General features: G+C 43.4%; 1 protein-coding gene across 3 annotated transcripts in view; it reads right to left on the reverse strand.

Moving 5' to 3' along the window:
- The window catches only part of scube1 (signal peptide, CUB domain, EGF-like 1), a 127,893-nt gene that overhangs the window by 25,964 nt on the left and 85,498 nt on the right, over positions 1 to 16,431 (reverse strand). For all 3 annotated transcript variants that reach the window (XM_034673203.1, XM_034673202.1, XM_034673201.1), the window contains one exon: positions 11,387 to 11,503. In XM_034673203.1, the coding sequence (XP_034529094.1) occupies positions 11,387 to 11,503 (117 nt within the window). The remainder of the gene's footprint in view (positions 1 to 11,386; positions 11,504 to 16,431) is intronic.

Consider the following 16,431-nt stretch of genomic DNA (forward strand, 5'->3'; position numbering starts at 1 on the left):
AAGAAGATTCTTGTCCAATGTCACAATTTAAAGTACTTAAAGCTCCTGTGAGGACTTTTTAGCTGATTTTGAAACACACAAGAATTAACACCAATGTTTCTCTAAAAGCAAAGAAGACCGTCAGGAACAGAATTGGTCATTTCCATTAAGCATTTTTAATGTCTGAAACAGTAGTCAAGCAGTGGGTGCCAGACTAAAGGTGCTCTTCAACTGCAGGAACTTTACCCTAGAATTAGGGACCTTCCCCAAGAACTATGAGCTTTTAGACCACAGGTCTAAATTTAGAAAAGCTCCCTGGTATCATCTTTTTTGTACGGCCTTCGTCATTGTCTTAGGGGGCGCCAAATTCAACACTGACCTCAAGTTCCTCACAGGAGCTTTAATAGAAAACTCTTAAAGAGCCCCGACTGATTGTCTGCTTCATGTTCATTCTGCACTTCCATCCCTTTTCTCTTGTTGTTTGGGGTCAAAGTCAGACTGAGTTTCTTAGTTCATATTGACCCAACTTCAGAAAACAAGTTACACTTTAACTGCTCTGGACATCATCATTTGCCAATTTCATAGATATCATCAAATTCTGATTAGGGTGTGATGAGAATTAAAAAAAACCCGTCCATTTCAGACTTTCACATAATTTCTCAGCTGCCTGCTCATGCAACCTGCAAGGAATAAATCAAAGACTCAAAATCATCCAGGTTTAAACCTCTGTCTTTAACCTCTATGCATCATGGATATCTCAGGTAGCCATGGGAATCTGACTGACTGCAGGTGAGATCTTCCAGTCTGGACCAAAGTGGCAGAATGACCAACCATCTGACTTTAATGTCCAGAGACCATTGCATGGCTTCAAATGTAGAAATGTGTTCATCTGTGAAAGAGTGCAAACAAGAGAAGGATGAAATCATGAATAAACTCAGTGTCCACATGAACGGGCACCTCAATGTCATGATGCACAAACATCTGGAGAGCCAGAGGCATTCAGCTTCGCCTGAAGGACGCTCCTAATTAACTAATGAAGGCTTCATGTAGGACAGCACGGGGAAGTAATGAGGAGCAAAGATACATTAATTACAAGAACGTCTGCAGCTTGTTTCAAACAATCAGATAAATAAGAAGCATGCACACACTGAGAAATGCACACTCTGCACGGTGTTAGTGTTATGTCTCACACTGTTTCCTGCAAAAACTCTTTCCACCTCTGCCCACCCTCCTGAGAGAGGAGGAGGCATTTGTCACTTTCACCACATGCTGCTGTGTGTTGCTACACACACACACACACACACACACACACACACACACACACACACACACACACACACACACACACACACACACACACACACACACACACACACACACACACTCAGTCTCCTGGGATCCATCTCTGACATTTACTCTAGACGATCAATATCTTCCTCCGGCCTTCGATCAATACCCTCATCATTTGCCAGGAGCCATGTGTGTCCGTGCACATCACACAGCTCCAACGCACATTTCAAACCTCTTTGCAGGTTTGTTAAAGTGAACTTTAGTGCAGTTTAGGGCCTCTTTAAAGCTACCCGGAATCAGATTTAAGAGCAATTAACAACAAAAGCTGGCAGAGGCCGAGTGTTTCCAACTGAACGAAGCTAATGAGTCCTGAGAATCTCAACGGAAAGTTAAAATGTTGAGCAGGAATACTCAGGAACATGTTGTGAATGTTTGAGACTTGAATTTTTCAACATAAAGAGGCAGTTCATGCAATTACATCCAAGCTGCTCTGCTCCGCTTTCGACTACATTTATAGGTCGCAAAAAACGTCATGTGGTTCTCAAATGTGTCGCTTCTTTAAACGTCTGACATGCTCAGTTGTTGGTGCCGGCAATTTGATTTGTTATGACCCAAAGGTCGTGATCTCAGCCTGGAGGGAGTTAAGTTTCTGTCCACAATAAGAGCTAACTTAGTGGTGGAAATATTACGAGCTAGGTGCATGGAGGTAAACAGTCGGTGACACTTACTCTTAAGCTAGACAGCAATTTTTGTTGTGTCTGCAGCACATAATGTCTCTAATTGATGCGAATGAGTGCAGAATATTTCCGCAAGGGACACAAATTTGGCTTCTTAAGTTTTATTGTTTCCGTTTGGAGTCCATTTGTGGTCTGTGGAGTAATCCAGGCTTTAGCTCTTTGCAGAAAAACAGAGCAAGTGAGAGCAAAGAGTCAGGACATCCAATGAGCTGTAGTCTAACACTTGTTCATTTGATTGTTAACTTCTTTTAATAGATGTTTGCATACGATCAACTCTGACACAATGCTGCAATTTCAGGGGAAAGTCTCACTAAAAAGAAATGAGAGGTTGTGGAAAGGAGATAGATATCTGCGGCCCATCACCTCCATAGACTCAATCCTCATGAAATTATAGACGATCAAGGCTGTCAAAATTTCTGACATTTCCATGCTTTTCTAAAGGGATATACTGATCAAAAAGCCCTGAAGCTGATTAAAAAAGGAGGGAGATCTAGACTCAAATCTAAAGCATATGCGGGCAAATGACAGAGAGAGAAATGTTTGAAAGTTTGAGGAGTTATTTGATTGTTTTAAGACAGTTATGCTTTGAAGGACTTAGACCATTTTCTGTTGGGATGGACGGATAAGCAAAAACTGGAATGGTTGTTTAACCTCGCTTATTTTGTCTCAAAAGCCGGGAAAAGAAGATGAGATAGTCTCTCTAAAGGCTGATTTATACTTCTGCATCGCCCCTACATAGCAGTGGTCAATGTGGACATGAGCACCACATACCTGTGCGACGATGTGTCCGTGACGCGCAGCAGTTCTCTGCTGAAACGCTTGAGGATAGGTTTGTCTCATTCACACTATAAACACATCTCCACCTCTCTCGACACATGTGTTTCTGCTCAGCCTCCATCCCAGCCTCTGTATCGTTAACTGTTCGCATACACAGGTCAGCAAATAGTGAGTTTTTTGTGGTCTGATTATCATCTAATAAAAAAACTCAAGTTATGAGAACTTTGCAGGTGCATCCACGAGTAAAACTGAACACACTGATCACGTGCAGTCACGTTGAGTGTTACACTGCTGATCAAATAAAAAGGTTTCATCTGCACTGAGATCCTGATGCATTAATGATTTGCTGAAGCAGTCTTTAAATTTCAGTGACAGTGTTCAGCAGCAGTGAAGTTGTATAAAACACATAAATAACATGTCAGCTCTCTGCTTCAGTCTGCTTCATATCTTCAGAACTATTGAAACAATATTTTGTAAATAAAAAAGTCGCCTTAACAAAAGAATTTCAATCAAGCGTCCTGTTTGTTGGGTAACCTTAAGAAAATGAGTTTTTCTTCTCAGGTTGATTCTTTAAAAATGAACACTGTTCTGGCCCCGCTGCAAGCTGAGGGCCAAATGAGAAGGCTCACTAACATCCACCTGGGCCAAAGGAAACAAGCGCCCCACCCCCCTGCCCCCCTGCCCCCCTGCCTACTTCTCTGTGAGCCCCGGGCTGTGTTTGAGGAGTCCAGTGTTTGGAAAGAGAAACTCAACTCCAGACCAGACCGCGATGCTGCTGAGGGGCTCAGCTGCCTGATAAAGACCCCCTGACTGACCTGATTGATTAGCAGTGCAGCTTAGACCAACTGCCATCGATGGGGGGCGGAGCTATTGAAGCTTAACTGCTCACCTCTGACGAGAGCACCCAGAGGTCAACCCCGGGGTCAGGCTTTTATGTAAGAGGCTCCGTCTGCCTCTCTCCTCAGAGTAACACTGACCAGGAATAAAACTCTGTCATTTGAGCCACTTTTAGACTTGCTTGTAGGAATGTGCAGCTCATCCCTCTCGGGAACGAGCTGCACCTAGCGGAGAGTTTTACCAAATATAGTTTTACCAAATATTTGCAGTGAAAAGCAATTAAACTGAATACATTTGCAGAAACCCAAACCTGTACAAATAATTACGGTCTGAGTACAGGGGATCTAGTTTGCCTACAGAGAGTTGGTTTTCTGCTTAGGGTGTTGCCGGTGGAGAGGACAGACATCAGGCCGGGAGGTAGCGTGTATTTATTCAGGTATTAAACGACCCCGACGCTCCACTTGGTTTAATAACAAACACTCCACGGGTGCATGAGGGCCAAAGGAAACTCTCAGTTTTACACAACAATAAAACAGCCAGTGATCTGGGCCCCACTGGACCAGAACAAGGCCTGCTGGCCATGCTGCAGTCATGTAAGGTGATGAAAACCATGGCATTATGACGGGGTGAAAACACCTTACAAATGTGGACAAATAGGGAGACTGCTTACGAGGGCACCCAGGACGCTACTGAGACAAATCGAACAAGCAGAGATATGCATGTAGATGTCATGGTTTCAATCAGACATGTCAGCAGAATTAGAAAGAGCCATGACGGCCTCTTCTCACTGGTTTGGGTCTAGATGTCAACATGCTTAGCATCTTGTGAACATGTATGAAAGATGTTACAATGTCTGCTAAATGACATTGTAACATCTTTCATACATGTTTAATCCAGATCTTGATTTCGATGACCAAACCTCTACGACACGTCTCTTTAGACATCAAGGATCAGTAGCGCTTCGACAAGCTCCTTCAGTTTCTGAGCACTTCATCTCCAAGGTTAAAGCCTGGTTTATTGCTTTAAACTTAAAACACCTCCCTGATAGCTGACAGAAATACGAGACTATATGATGCTTGTTCCACGTGATAGAAAATCAAAACAAAAATTGTGTTTGAGTCAGTTCTTAATCAATTAATCGATTAATTGTCGACATCCCTAGTTGATGCAGAAGTATAAACCACGCTTAGGTCAAGCAAACACGCCCGTAGAGTTTTGCAGCTCTGTGCAGCTTTCTCTTGTTTTGCGTCTGACTGTGGAGATGAGCTGTCAGCATCTCCACACTCTGCTGTATGAAGTTGCCCTGTGCTCTCATCCACATACATTACCAGTTTAAAGTTCGTAAACACCTTCTCATTCAAGGGTCTGTATTTATTTAAATTATTGTAAACACTGTAGATTAATAATGAAGACATCAAAACTATGAAATAACTTAGATGGAATAATTTAAGAAACAAAAAAGTGTTAAACAAAGCAGAATATGTTTTATATTTTAGATTCTGTAAAGTAGCCCCCTTTTTCATTCATGCACACTCTTGGTGTTCTCTCAGTCTGCTTCATGAAGTGGTCTCCTGGAATGGTTTCTAATTAACATGAGCCTTGTTAAGAGTTCATTTGTAGAATGACTTGCCTTCTTAATGTGTTTGAGACCATCAGTTGTTTTGTCCAGAGGTAGAGTTAGTACACAATGGATAGCCCTATTTGACTACTGCTGTAATCCAGATTATGGCTAAACCAGATTATTTCATGGTTTTGATGTCTTCAGTATTAATCTACAATGTTGAAAATAATTTAAGTAAATAAAAACCATTGAATGAGAAGGTGTGTCCAAACTTTTGACTGGTAGTGTATAGAAGATGAGCTTAATGGGGATTGGACACGTTTTATCAGCAGATTGTGAAGCCACCCTGCTTCAGCAAAGCTTCTTCCAACGAGCGAGCAAAAGCAGCTTGACTGGCCTATTAGCCCAACTCTCAAAAGATGGCAAAATGTCCTTTTAATTGCATGAGTCTGTTGTGGCGCAAATGAGACTTTTTTGCTATGTTGTTGTAGTTGAATGATTTCTATGTTTTATGTTGTTTTGGTGCCTGACTTCCTGTCCCGCTCGATCAGCTCTGTGCTGATTGATGCTTCGTGCTCCGGCAGCTGACAAAAATAGGAGTCTTTCATACACGATTATAATTCTATCATGTATTTCTGCATTGTTTCTATTACCAGCATTGACAGAAGCTTGGTAGTTGACATAAAAGATAATAATTGTTTTCTTGTGTAAATTAAATGAACAAATTAGTAAAAACGGTTCTAAATTTGGATGCAAATTGGACAACCACCTGCATTTTTAGGTGTGTAAATAGTTATTATTTTGACTTGATAAAAGCCTATTACTTTCAAGGTTCTGTGTAATGATTGTGTATGATTTTTTTTTTTTTGTGTGTGTGTGTGTGTGTATGTTTGGTTTTGTGTGTGCGTTTGTGTGTGTGTGTGTATGTGTGTGTGAGTGTGTGTGTGTGTCTGTGTGTGTTTCAGGTCTTTTCAGGTAGAGGAGGAATGCAGACCAGTGGGAACGTGTCTCATGTACCAATACACTGTAAAGACAATACACCGACCACACACTATCCACACACACACACACACACACACACACACACACACACACACACACAAACACAGCGACCTCCAATGTGCACGAAACACAGACCAACATGCATAATGTGCATCAGTTAACCCATGAGAACAGATGCGCACACACACATGCATACACTCTTACAGTAACTCATCCAACCTTCAGTGTGAACCTTCTAATCAAACATCTGGAAACTGTTCAGAAAAAATCTCTCTCTCTCTCTCTCTCTCTCTCTCTCTCTCTCTCTCTCAATCTCTCTCTCACTCCTCCAGTTGTCGGCACGAGAGCCCCGTGATGGAACGCCTCCTCGGGTTGGCGTGTCTGTCATCGTGAGAGAGGCTGAACCGCCTCGTCTGTCAGCACAGATGAAAGGGCGTTTATCAGACTGGTGGGTTTTAAACATGCCCTACATAGTTTATATTGAAATGATTATGATAGACAGGCACGACAGGGCACATCCCTTTGACTTAAGAGCGAGGTAGACGCAGACAGGAAGAGGGAGAGAGAGAGAGAGGGAGCTGTCTGTCTCTATCAAGCAATACAGCGCTGTATTAGATGAGACCACCTCACAGCGTGGCACTTATCCTGCCGCTAACTGCTACGTTCAGTAAACGGCTAAATGCCGACAATTACACTGCAGCCTGAGTGTTAACATAACTGTGGCTACATCTGCCACTGGGGTTGATCATACGTAAACATGCCTGTGTGAGCTTCAGCAGGAGATATCAATTCGAAGCTTATAGTTAGAGCTGGCTCAGGCTTGGACCAGCTCTTAGTTATGCTGCTATAGGCTTAGACTGACACACTGGGATCCTGTCTTTCCCTCTCTCTCCTCTCTCTGTCTGTCTCTTACTTTAACTCTTCCTGTCCCATTAAAGTTACTAACCATAGACCTTTCTGGAGTCCCTGAGCTCCCTTGTCTCATAGGTTCCTCTGGATCTCTGCTGCTGTGGCCGTGCCAGACTCCAGCTACTACAACTATTACTATCTGTCTCACCACTATCATTTTCTCTCTCTTCTTCTCTCTCTATCCCTCTCTCCAACACGGTCTCAGCAGATGTGTGTCTAACATGAGTCTGGTCCTGCTGGAGGTTTCTGCCTGTTAAAGGAAGTTTGTCCTTGCCACTGTAACTTGCTAAATGCTGCAAAGTGCTCTGTTCATGGTGGATTAAGATGAGATCAGACTGAGTCCTGTCTGTAAGATGGGACTGGATCTTATCCTGTCTTGATGTTGGGTCTTTTTTAATACCCGCACTCTTTTCTGCAAGCCCATGGGATTCAGGTGAGCTTGTGTGAGAATGCAGCAGGAAGTATTCAGGACTCGACTACTGCGAGAGAAGAAAGTGAACAATCAGCTGGAGCAATGTATGTTTGCATTAAAATCACATCACAGTGAATGACAGGAGGGATAGGGAGGACCTTCCAGATCTCTGAGGACAGTTATGTTTCATTTTAAAACTGTGCACTACTCAGATCTACAGCAGAGTTACAAACAGACATCAAACATACTCAGTGTGTGTAAGGAGAAAGAAGCTGTGTGAGTGTGTGTTTATCCCCGCTCTCTCCAGGGTGATAGATACTGATCGATGATTGCTGCCTGCTCTGTCTCTCAGCTCCCCTCACCACTGATCCTCACATGGGGATTTATGAAGCCCGGGGGCTTATCCACAGTCAAATTATGTGGGCGGGGCACAGCTGGACTGTACTCCTATCCATCTTTCCCACTCAACTCAGGCCCCGAAAAAAAAAAGAGAGGGAACTTTTCATCTTTCCACCACTGTAAATGCTGGGTTCTGTCAGGAACACAAATCACCCGAGGAGACAGGGTGGAAGTGTTCGAACCAGCTGCCGGGCTCGAGACTGACATCAGGGCAGTGGACACAATGTTCTCCCAGCATGCAACTTTCAGTAGAACATGCCTCTCAGCAGATAATTATGCAAGAAGGGCTGCAGGATACGAGGAGATGGCCTCATGAAGACAGGTCCTCATTTCAGGAATGTTCTATCCTCCCGTGAAAACGGCATCATCGTCCAAAATAGAGATCCATCTTTGCAAAGCCAAAACTCCAAATTCAACGCTACAACAAGGCAGTCAGGAAGCCAAGGGATGATGTCACTGTGGCAGCGTTGGTTTGAACCAACTTCAAGGCACACCACTGCCCCCAACTGGACCGGAGTGGTGTCAATTTTGGCGTGTAAGTCCAAGAAAAACCCCCTCTGACCAACAGAGGAAGGCGCTTTCTGATGCTGTATTTAGTGCATCTGCAGCTGGATGGTGCTGTATGTGTGAGTGTGTGTGCACAGAGGAGAGAGAAGTTGAGAGAGAGAGAGAGATAGATAGAGAGAGAGAGAGAGAGAGGGAGAGAGAGAGAGAGAGAGAGAGAGAGAGAGAGAGAGATTGAGAGAGAGAGAGAGATTGAGAGAGAGAGAGAGAGAGAGAGAGAGAGAGAGAGAGAGAGACACAGAGAGAGAGAGAGAGAGAGAGAGAGAGAGAGAGAGAGAGAGAGAGAGAGAGAGAGAGAGAGAGAGAAATAGAGAGAGGCCTGCGTGGGCCTCACTGTTCAAACATCTCAAAGTTTGCCGACGCGTCGTCTGCCTGCCAGGCCCGAGACAGCTCCGGCTCCAGGACTTCACACACCTACATGTCACATTCTCAGACTGCTTGACACTCATTCTGCAAACCCACATGCTCCAGAACACACACTCACACATTGAACAGTACTACACAATTCAACCAATATGCATGAATCCGTATTAAGCCTGCACACATCGAACACGGATCTAGACGAGTGTTAAGTCATGTTTCCGTCACTGTATCAGCTCTCCTTCACCATGACACAGTCATGGTTTGTTGTGCCTTCTCTTTTCCATTTCTTCATTCATACAAAGAGGAGAGTGACCACAGGGAGGTCCAAACATCAACTGAGACAGTTGTGAATGCAGATGATGAATATGAACCTTGTTTATCCTTCTCAGTGACAAGAAGTGGTCAAACGCCAAGAAAGTCAGGTTCACTGACACCTCACTGACACCTGTCACTCATCGCAACCATGCCTTTAATTTAACATATTGGAGGCCTTAATTGACCACACTGAATTTCAATATTTATAGGTGATGATTGCATATTTAATGGCATGTTTAAAAAGGAATGATTTTGCATTTTTGTCTTGGTCTTAGAATCAAATAAATGCAATGAATTATGATTTAAGAACATGATTTTTTGATTTATGATTCAAGTAAAAGCTGCCCTGCTGCTCCTGTGTGGTCTAAAACCATGACTCAGAAGGAGACAGCTTTAAAGAGTCGATTTTTTAAAGGATAAAACTGTTCCACATTAAAAAATCTGCAGGAGCTCATGTACAAATGTGGTCAAATGGTCAGTCATTCCAAGTTAATGTCGTCCAGGGATCCCTGGTCAATACAACAGCATTTGCACTTTTCAGGAGTTCCACTTTACTTGTTTTCTCTTTTTAATACGAGCCCTGTTTGTGCGAGACTATCATTGTAACAGTAAGACATATAATTGGTCTCAATATGCCTACCCTTAGACTAGAGGTTGACTAACCTGCAGTCAGTTACCACCCACTCAGCGAACGCTGTCGTTAACTTCTTCAATGAAGTCTCATCCATAAATCTGCAACGATTTGCACAATTCTGTTTGACACAAAGTGCATGTGACTTTTGACTTGTCAACAAAGTTGTTGGCGTTTCTTAAAGTGAAATTTGTCGCTCAAAAGTGAAGTGTTGTTGTTATATTCAAATATGCTGGCAGCAGGAGTGGAGGCCTAACTAAAGTGCGCCAAAAGGAACAAAGAATCAATCGATGAAAAACAGATTAAAAGGTTAAATTTGGACCTAATTTAGCAACCCTTTGGAGATTAAGTTTTGGACTCAGGCTTGTGCGGCTTTACTGCAAAAATATGTCACATCATAATTAAATTAGCAATAACAAGTTGGATGGTTGAAGAAAATAATGGCTCTAACTTTCGCCCTTAATCTCCTTCAAGAATTTGAAAGAGTTCTTTTCTACAGCCTGTTTAAACACAATGAATAATTACACCAACAATTAAATCTTCCATCGTATTCACGGGGGTTTATTTTCTTTCTACAGATTTAAAAAGTTTAAAACACATCCTTATACGTAAGACCAAACTTCTCCTGCCCACCCACTGACCCCTCACTGCTTTGTTCAGCCAGGAGAAGAATGAAGCATCAGAGTATTTGACTGTTTGAACCCACAGGTCAGCCTCATTCAGAGGTTGTTTGTTGAGAAGAATGCCAGAACACTATAATAGGTTTGGGATGTTTAGCTCCACGCTGTGACGACCTGCTCCTCAGACTGCTGCCATTGACGTCACCGGTGAGCTAACGGAAGTGGAGAGACACTTAGCGACAAAATCAACAACGAGAAGCGGCGACGGCAGGAGCAGTGATCGTGACCGTGGCTCCGAGCAGTTTGAAGTGAAGTGGACGATTTGGCTTTGGCTCTCGATCACACAAATACCAAACATAGCAGACTCAGGTGCACACAGAGGGCAGAGTACACCAATGACCGTTACAGAGGGCTTTCAGCTCTCACTCATCACAGCGCAAGTGCCAATTCATAAAATACAGAGTCTTAGTGATTAGCAGAAAGCTTCAAAATGTGACCAGGACTTCATCATGAGCTAATAACCTCAATGAAACGGTGCAAATTGGCCGAATGCAATCGTAACCAAGTTTCCAGAGAGTGTGTCCGACCTGCCGTATCAGAGACACAGTGGATCCAGTGGAAGTTAACACATTGACTAGAATAGAAACCAGATCCAGTGCTGTGACGGATCTGTTGGAATTTGGCCGTTAGACCAACGTAATTTGGGACTTGACTTGGATTCTTATTTAGTAACTTGGACTGAAACTCTGACGTGAACACTGTGGACTCCAGCGGTGACTTGGACCTGATGTTTGGTGACTCGACTACAACAATAAACCTTTCATGTTGCCAGTTGAAGGTGCGATTTTATCTCTTTGAAACATCTCACCTTCAATATGAATTGATGTCAACACCAAGCACTTTGGAACCACACATCAAGCTGCTGTATTTGATGGGATAGGAGTAAGAACAGGCTGATAGATAATCACACATGTTGGTGCATTCACTGACCTTTGCAGGTTTTCCCATCGGGCTGCAGGGTGAATCCCACAGGGCAACTGCAGCGCACCCCTGTGGCCGTGTCTTTACATGTCCTGTCGCAGCCGCCATTGTTCACGGCGCAGGTCTCTGCACACGGTGGGACAGGGATAGAAAAAGATAGAGAGAAGAAGAAGAAGAAGAAGAAGAAGAAGAAGAAGAAAAAGAAAAAGAAGAAGAAGGGAGCGTTAACATTTGACCCCTGCATCTGTGAAGACATCAGAGACACTGGCGGTGATGTGGTAGAAACAAAGCTTCATGCAGGACAAGAATACACAATCAAACAACACAGTCAGTCAGAGCGTGTCCTTGTGTTTGTCATGGAGCTTTGTTGACACACAGATGAAACATTTGAGACATTTATGAAAAGAGGTAAATACATTGTTCAGTAGTTTGTCATAAAAACAGAATCACGGACGAGGGTGAAGAACTCTTTGGCCCAGAGGTCGCTCCTGTTTCCAAATGTGACAAGAAATCAGTTAACACACAAAAAAAGGAAGGGTTAAGGTAAGTGGGTAGAAAAACAGAGTTTGTGCAAAGTTGAGTGCAGTAAGTCTCGAGAACACTCGATGGACCCGGCCTGTATATTTTCCTCCTGAAAAATGTTCTTGTACGTGGTGCAGATAAAGTTTGCTCGGACTTGTGAATATTGCCTGAGCTGATCCCAAAGCAAACACGAGCTCATGGTAACTCTAGCTCACCTGCTCGGCCGCTGTTGCTTTAGCTAAGCTCAGCACACACTTTCCCAACGGGCCCGGAGAAGTGCTGAGGAGGCTGAAATTTGACGTTAACTTGTGTTTGTTGAAGGGATTCAATAAAAAGACACCTAATAAGGAAGTTTCACTTAGTGACTGTTCTGTTTTAGCCGGTTTGACTTCAATGATTTCAGAGAAAAGGCTTCGTGTTCCTGAGAAATCTCTGGCTCGCGACTCTCTTAGAACCAAATTTGGTTGAATTAAAAAGTTTGCATCTTGGAGTAGGTGCTTCTCGGGTCCGGCAGAGTGGACATTTGGAATTCAAAGGCCTCTGCTGGACAACAGCAACATCTAAATCGAGGATGTCCCCCCCCTTCTTGGCAGCTTTTCCCATTTAATTAAAATGCCAGGAGATTGTGCGCTTGAGAGGAGTGAAGAGGGGAAGCAGGAAAAGCCCTTTCAGGCTGGCAAACACATCCAGATCTAGGGGTCAAGGCATTAGCATAATGCCCTTTCAGAATGCACAGTCACAAACACATCTGAGCCAAGATGGCTGCTGCTTTCTATCAGGAAACAGGACAGTGTTTGTAGATTTGTTTGTGTTTCTTCATGCAGCTCCAAACAACATCAATCTCTCTGGGTTTTTCCTCCCTTTATCTCTGTTTTCTAACCGGTGTTTGTTTATCCGTCAATGCTCTGTGTTCGTCATTTTGCAATTCCTGTCATGACTTATTTCTCTTCTTCTGCAGCCGGATAACAAACTATCTCAATTCCCAAACTCTGTCACGAGCGTGGAAGTTTTCAGAGTGAGTTCATGAGTCTGGAAGGAGAGACAATCCATCATCCGGGCAGCCTGTCTGATGGGCCCTGTAGGGTACGACTGCAGAAGCTGGTCCACTCTCTGGGTCTCAGTCAGGTCTCTGTGTGTATGGCGGAGGTCCGTGAGCCAGCGCAGGTGCACGCAGATGCACATGTATGTGAGCAGACGTGAGTGAGTTGGAGGTGGTGTTTAAGGGTCGGAGTGATTTATACTGAGTACAGTGGGCCCTATCATTAGCCGAGGGTGAACACAGTCCTGCCCAAGCCCCCTCTTTCTCCAGACCACGCCCCGCCCAGCCCGGGGCCAGACCCGGCACAGGAACACAGACGCACCGCCGAGCCTGATTGATATGCTGGACAAGCCCCTCGTGCCCCCCTCAGCTCCCTCTCCAAGCCTCTACACCCTCCATCTAACCCTGCATACTTCTGTCCCAGCCTGCTTTCTATGAGTGTGTGAGTCAGAGAGTGTGTGTGTCTGAGAGTGTGTGTCAGGGCATGTAGCTTCCCTCTCATGAAGACAGGACAGCACTAAGTAGGCAGAGTCTCTTTATGCATGCTGATAACACAGTTTGTCTTTTTGTTGAACACTTTAAGATTATTTTGAATTTTCTTTGCCGATTTTACTGGACGTCCTTCAGAGTCCATTTAAAACCTTGCAGATGCATATAAGATGTGCTTGTCTATAGCTGTCTGCTTCGTTTTTTGTGCTCCTTTGAGTCGCACGAGAAATGTTTTTGATCAAACCCTGCCCTTCAAAATAAAGCTAATTAATGAAACTGAAAAAAGGAATCAATTCAGGTCGCTATACTTTTGGTTATGTGGGATTAAATAACTTTGAAGAGAGCTACGTGACGTCTCAAAGTTTTCTTAAAAAGTTAACAGGAAGTCCGTCTTTCTAACTCTCCTCTTTGATAAATAACATCACAATCTGAGTCTGCAAGTGGAAAAAGCAATGACTTTTGGTGGATCTATTGTTAGCAAGTGATAAAATTGCATGTCATGGCTGCAGCATTATTAGAGGAATATCAAATATTTTTATCCATTTTTTTTCTTAGACTAAAACGATGGAAAATAGAGCTTGTGTTTACATTTTATTTATAATGCATCAATTTCAGCCAAAGATAAAGATGTGATGATTGTTTTTTTTGGCTCAGTATGTTCACAAATGCAGAATACGAAAAAATCTCATCACGAAACAATCATGTTTATGTTCTTTTATTTTCTAAGATCGTAAAGAAGGGCTTAAAGTTCCTGCGAGGAGCTTTCGATTTGATGCTGGTTTTGGAACCTCCTCTTACCCTCTCACTGATTTTGTCTTATGCATCAGTAAGAAGTGCAACCTTTCTTTATTTCAAAAGCCAAATCTATTATTAAAAATGTTTTATTCATCTTTTATTGAGTCTATTTTAACTTTTGCGATGACCTCTTGGTTTGGTAACCTTAGCACTTCTAACAAAAAGCTGGGTTATATATCGTCAAAGTCTGCCCAAAGATCGTTGGCGGTAATCTGAATGATCTTGGCCATCTTTACCAAGTGAGAGCCACTTTGAGGGCAAAGGTCATCCTTGAAGACCCTCTCCACCCCCTTTACTCAGAGTTTAGACTCTTGCCAACAGGGAGGAGGTTCACTTATACTAGGAGGACCAGATCTAACAGATTTCTTAGATCATTTGTGCCCTCAGCTGTTGGGATTTTAAACAAGCTGTAGGGTTTTTGCCATTCCACATAGGATTGTGGTTCCTTTGGCCTCATATGCAGAAAAAACTATGTCATCCACGGGAGTTAGGTAGCTATGTATTTAAATTAAATGTGTGAACTTGATGTGTATATGATGTGTGTGGAGACTACTGTTGCAAACCAAATTGCCTCTTGGGACAATAAAGATTTTCCAAATTCAAATCCAGATTCACCATGAATCATTGCAGTGGAAACGTAGAAATTAAGTCATCTAGCGTTGGTTTCCGAACTGAAGAGATATATACAATCTTATGCTGATGATCCAGTTTGCTCTTGTACGTCATGAAGAGTCCTCGATACAAATTCAAGTCAGCTTCAAAGCCAGACCAGACTCCTCAGAACTGTTGGGTTTTTTTGTGCATAAAATGTGTCCTTTCAGAATAAAAGTTTCAAGTATTGGTGAGAAAAGTAGTAACCAGACACTAGGTCGTTTGACTCTACATGAACAAATCTGAGAGGGAACTAATTGGCTGCAAATGATGCATATAGAGGATTTAAACTGAGAGGAGGCTGGTGTATTGAACACAATAATAATTCTGACTCTCATCTCGCAGCTTGAACGAGCGTGACAACTTCATGGGGCAGGGATTAGATTTTGTCAGTGAGAAGCCGAGGAATGAGAGGGAAGACAGTAAGTATATACACGTCCATCACACTGCTGGCATGGAAACGCTGACCTTCGCAAACCGCTCTTTCCACGCGAGGAGGACACATGTTCCATTGATTAAAGTCGGGGAGCACGAGAGAGAACCGTGTCACTGTTTATACTAAAGCATCATGCCAAGTCACAGCAAACGCTCCACTACCGTAAAAAGGTGAGAGCTGCACGGTCGCCTTTCAGAGCTTAACAGGATCCCTGTTCCTGCCCTGCGATGGGCACATAAATCAGCTGTCAGTCAGCGGGGCTCTGGCATGCATTTACATTATGTGGATACACCTGTACTCTGCACACACATACACACACCTCAGTGTAGTTCCATCAGTCTTGAAGTGACGGTTTATTTAGAATCCAGGGTTTCAGCCACTGACTCTCTCTTTTGGTGCTTTTCCCTCACACATGTCCTGCGTCTGGCTCCTGATTTAGCCATCTTTTCAATATCCACTTCATGAAATGTCTCAGTGTTGCTCTTCAACAGGTCGCCCTCACTCCCTCCTGTTTCGTTTCTGCCTCGCTCCCTGTTTCTCCTTTTTATTATCATCAGTTCCATTTGTCTTGATCAGCATGTTGTCGGCAGACTCTGGAGCACCATGTGTCAGAGGAAGCAGACAAACTGATAGCAGTGTCAAATCTAACATACTGATGCTGCTCAGGCTGTGCCAGTGCAGCGCTGGCTGGGATGGCCTCTGTGCTCTCTGCAGGCACATGCAGACACACGTGTTCGTTCGTGCACAAAGGCATCATGGAGAAACCAAAGAACAACATTTCATTAGAAGAGAAACACCACTGGGTGTACTTATTACTGTGTTAACATCTTAATGCATCAGGACAGGAGTGTTTATCCTTCTCCATGAACTTCAAATTCAATATGTCTATGGCACTGCAACAAGTTCCACTTACTTCCACTTATAACAGTTTAGGAGCTTAACCAGATGTACAATGTTACAGAGTCCCAAAAGCTTTGTTTCTAAACGTGTGTTATGGATGTTCCACTGATCCACATTCTGCAAAACCAGTGGCTGCAAGCAACCATGAGAAAAAAGTTTATGGTTGGTGGACTTTGCAGGAACCAGGGGATCAAATCGCTGTTTTCGTGATCATGGGTAGTG

Source organism: Notolabrus celidotus, chromosome 21 (assembly GCF_009762535.1).
Source record: "Notolabrus celidotus isolate fNotCel1 chromosome 21, fNotCel1.pri, whole genome shotgun sequence".
In the NCBI taxonomy this organism is placed as follows: Eukaryota; Metazoa; Chordata; class Actinopteri; order Labriformes; family Labridae; genus Notolabrus; species Notolabrus celidotus.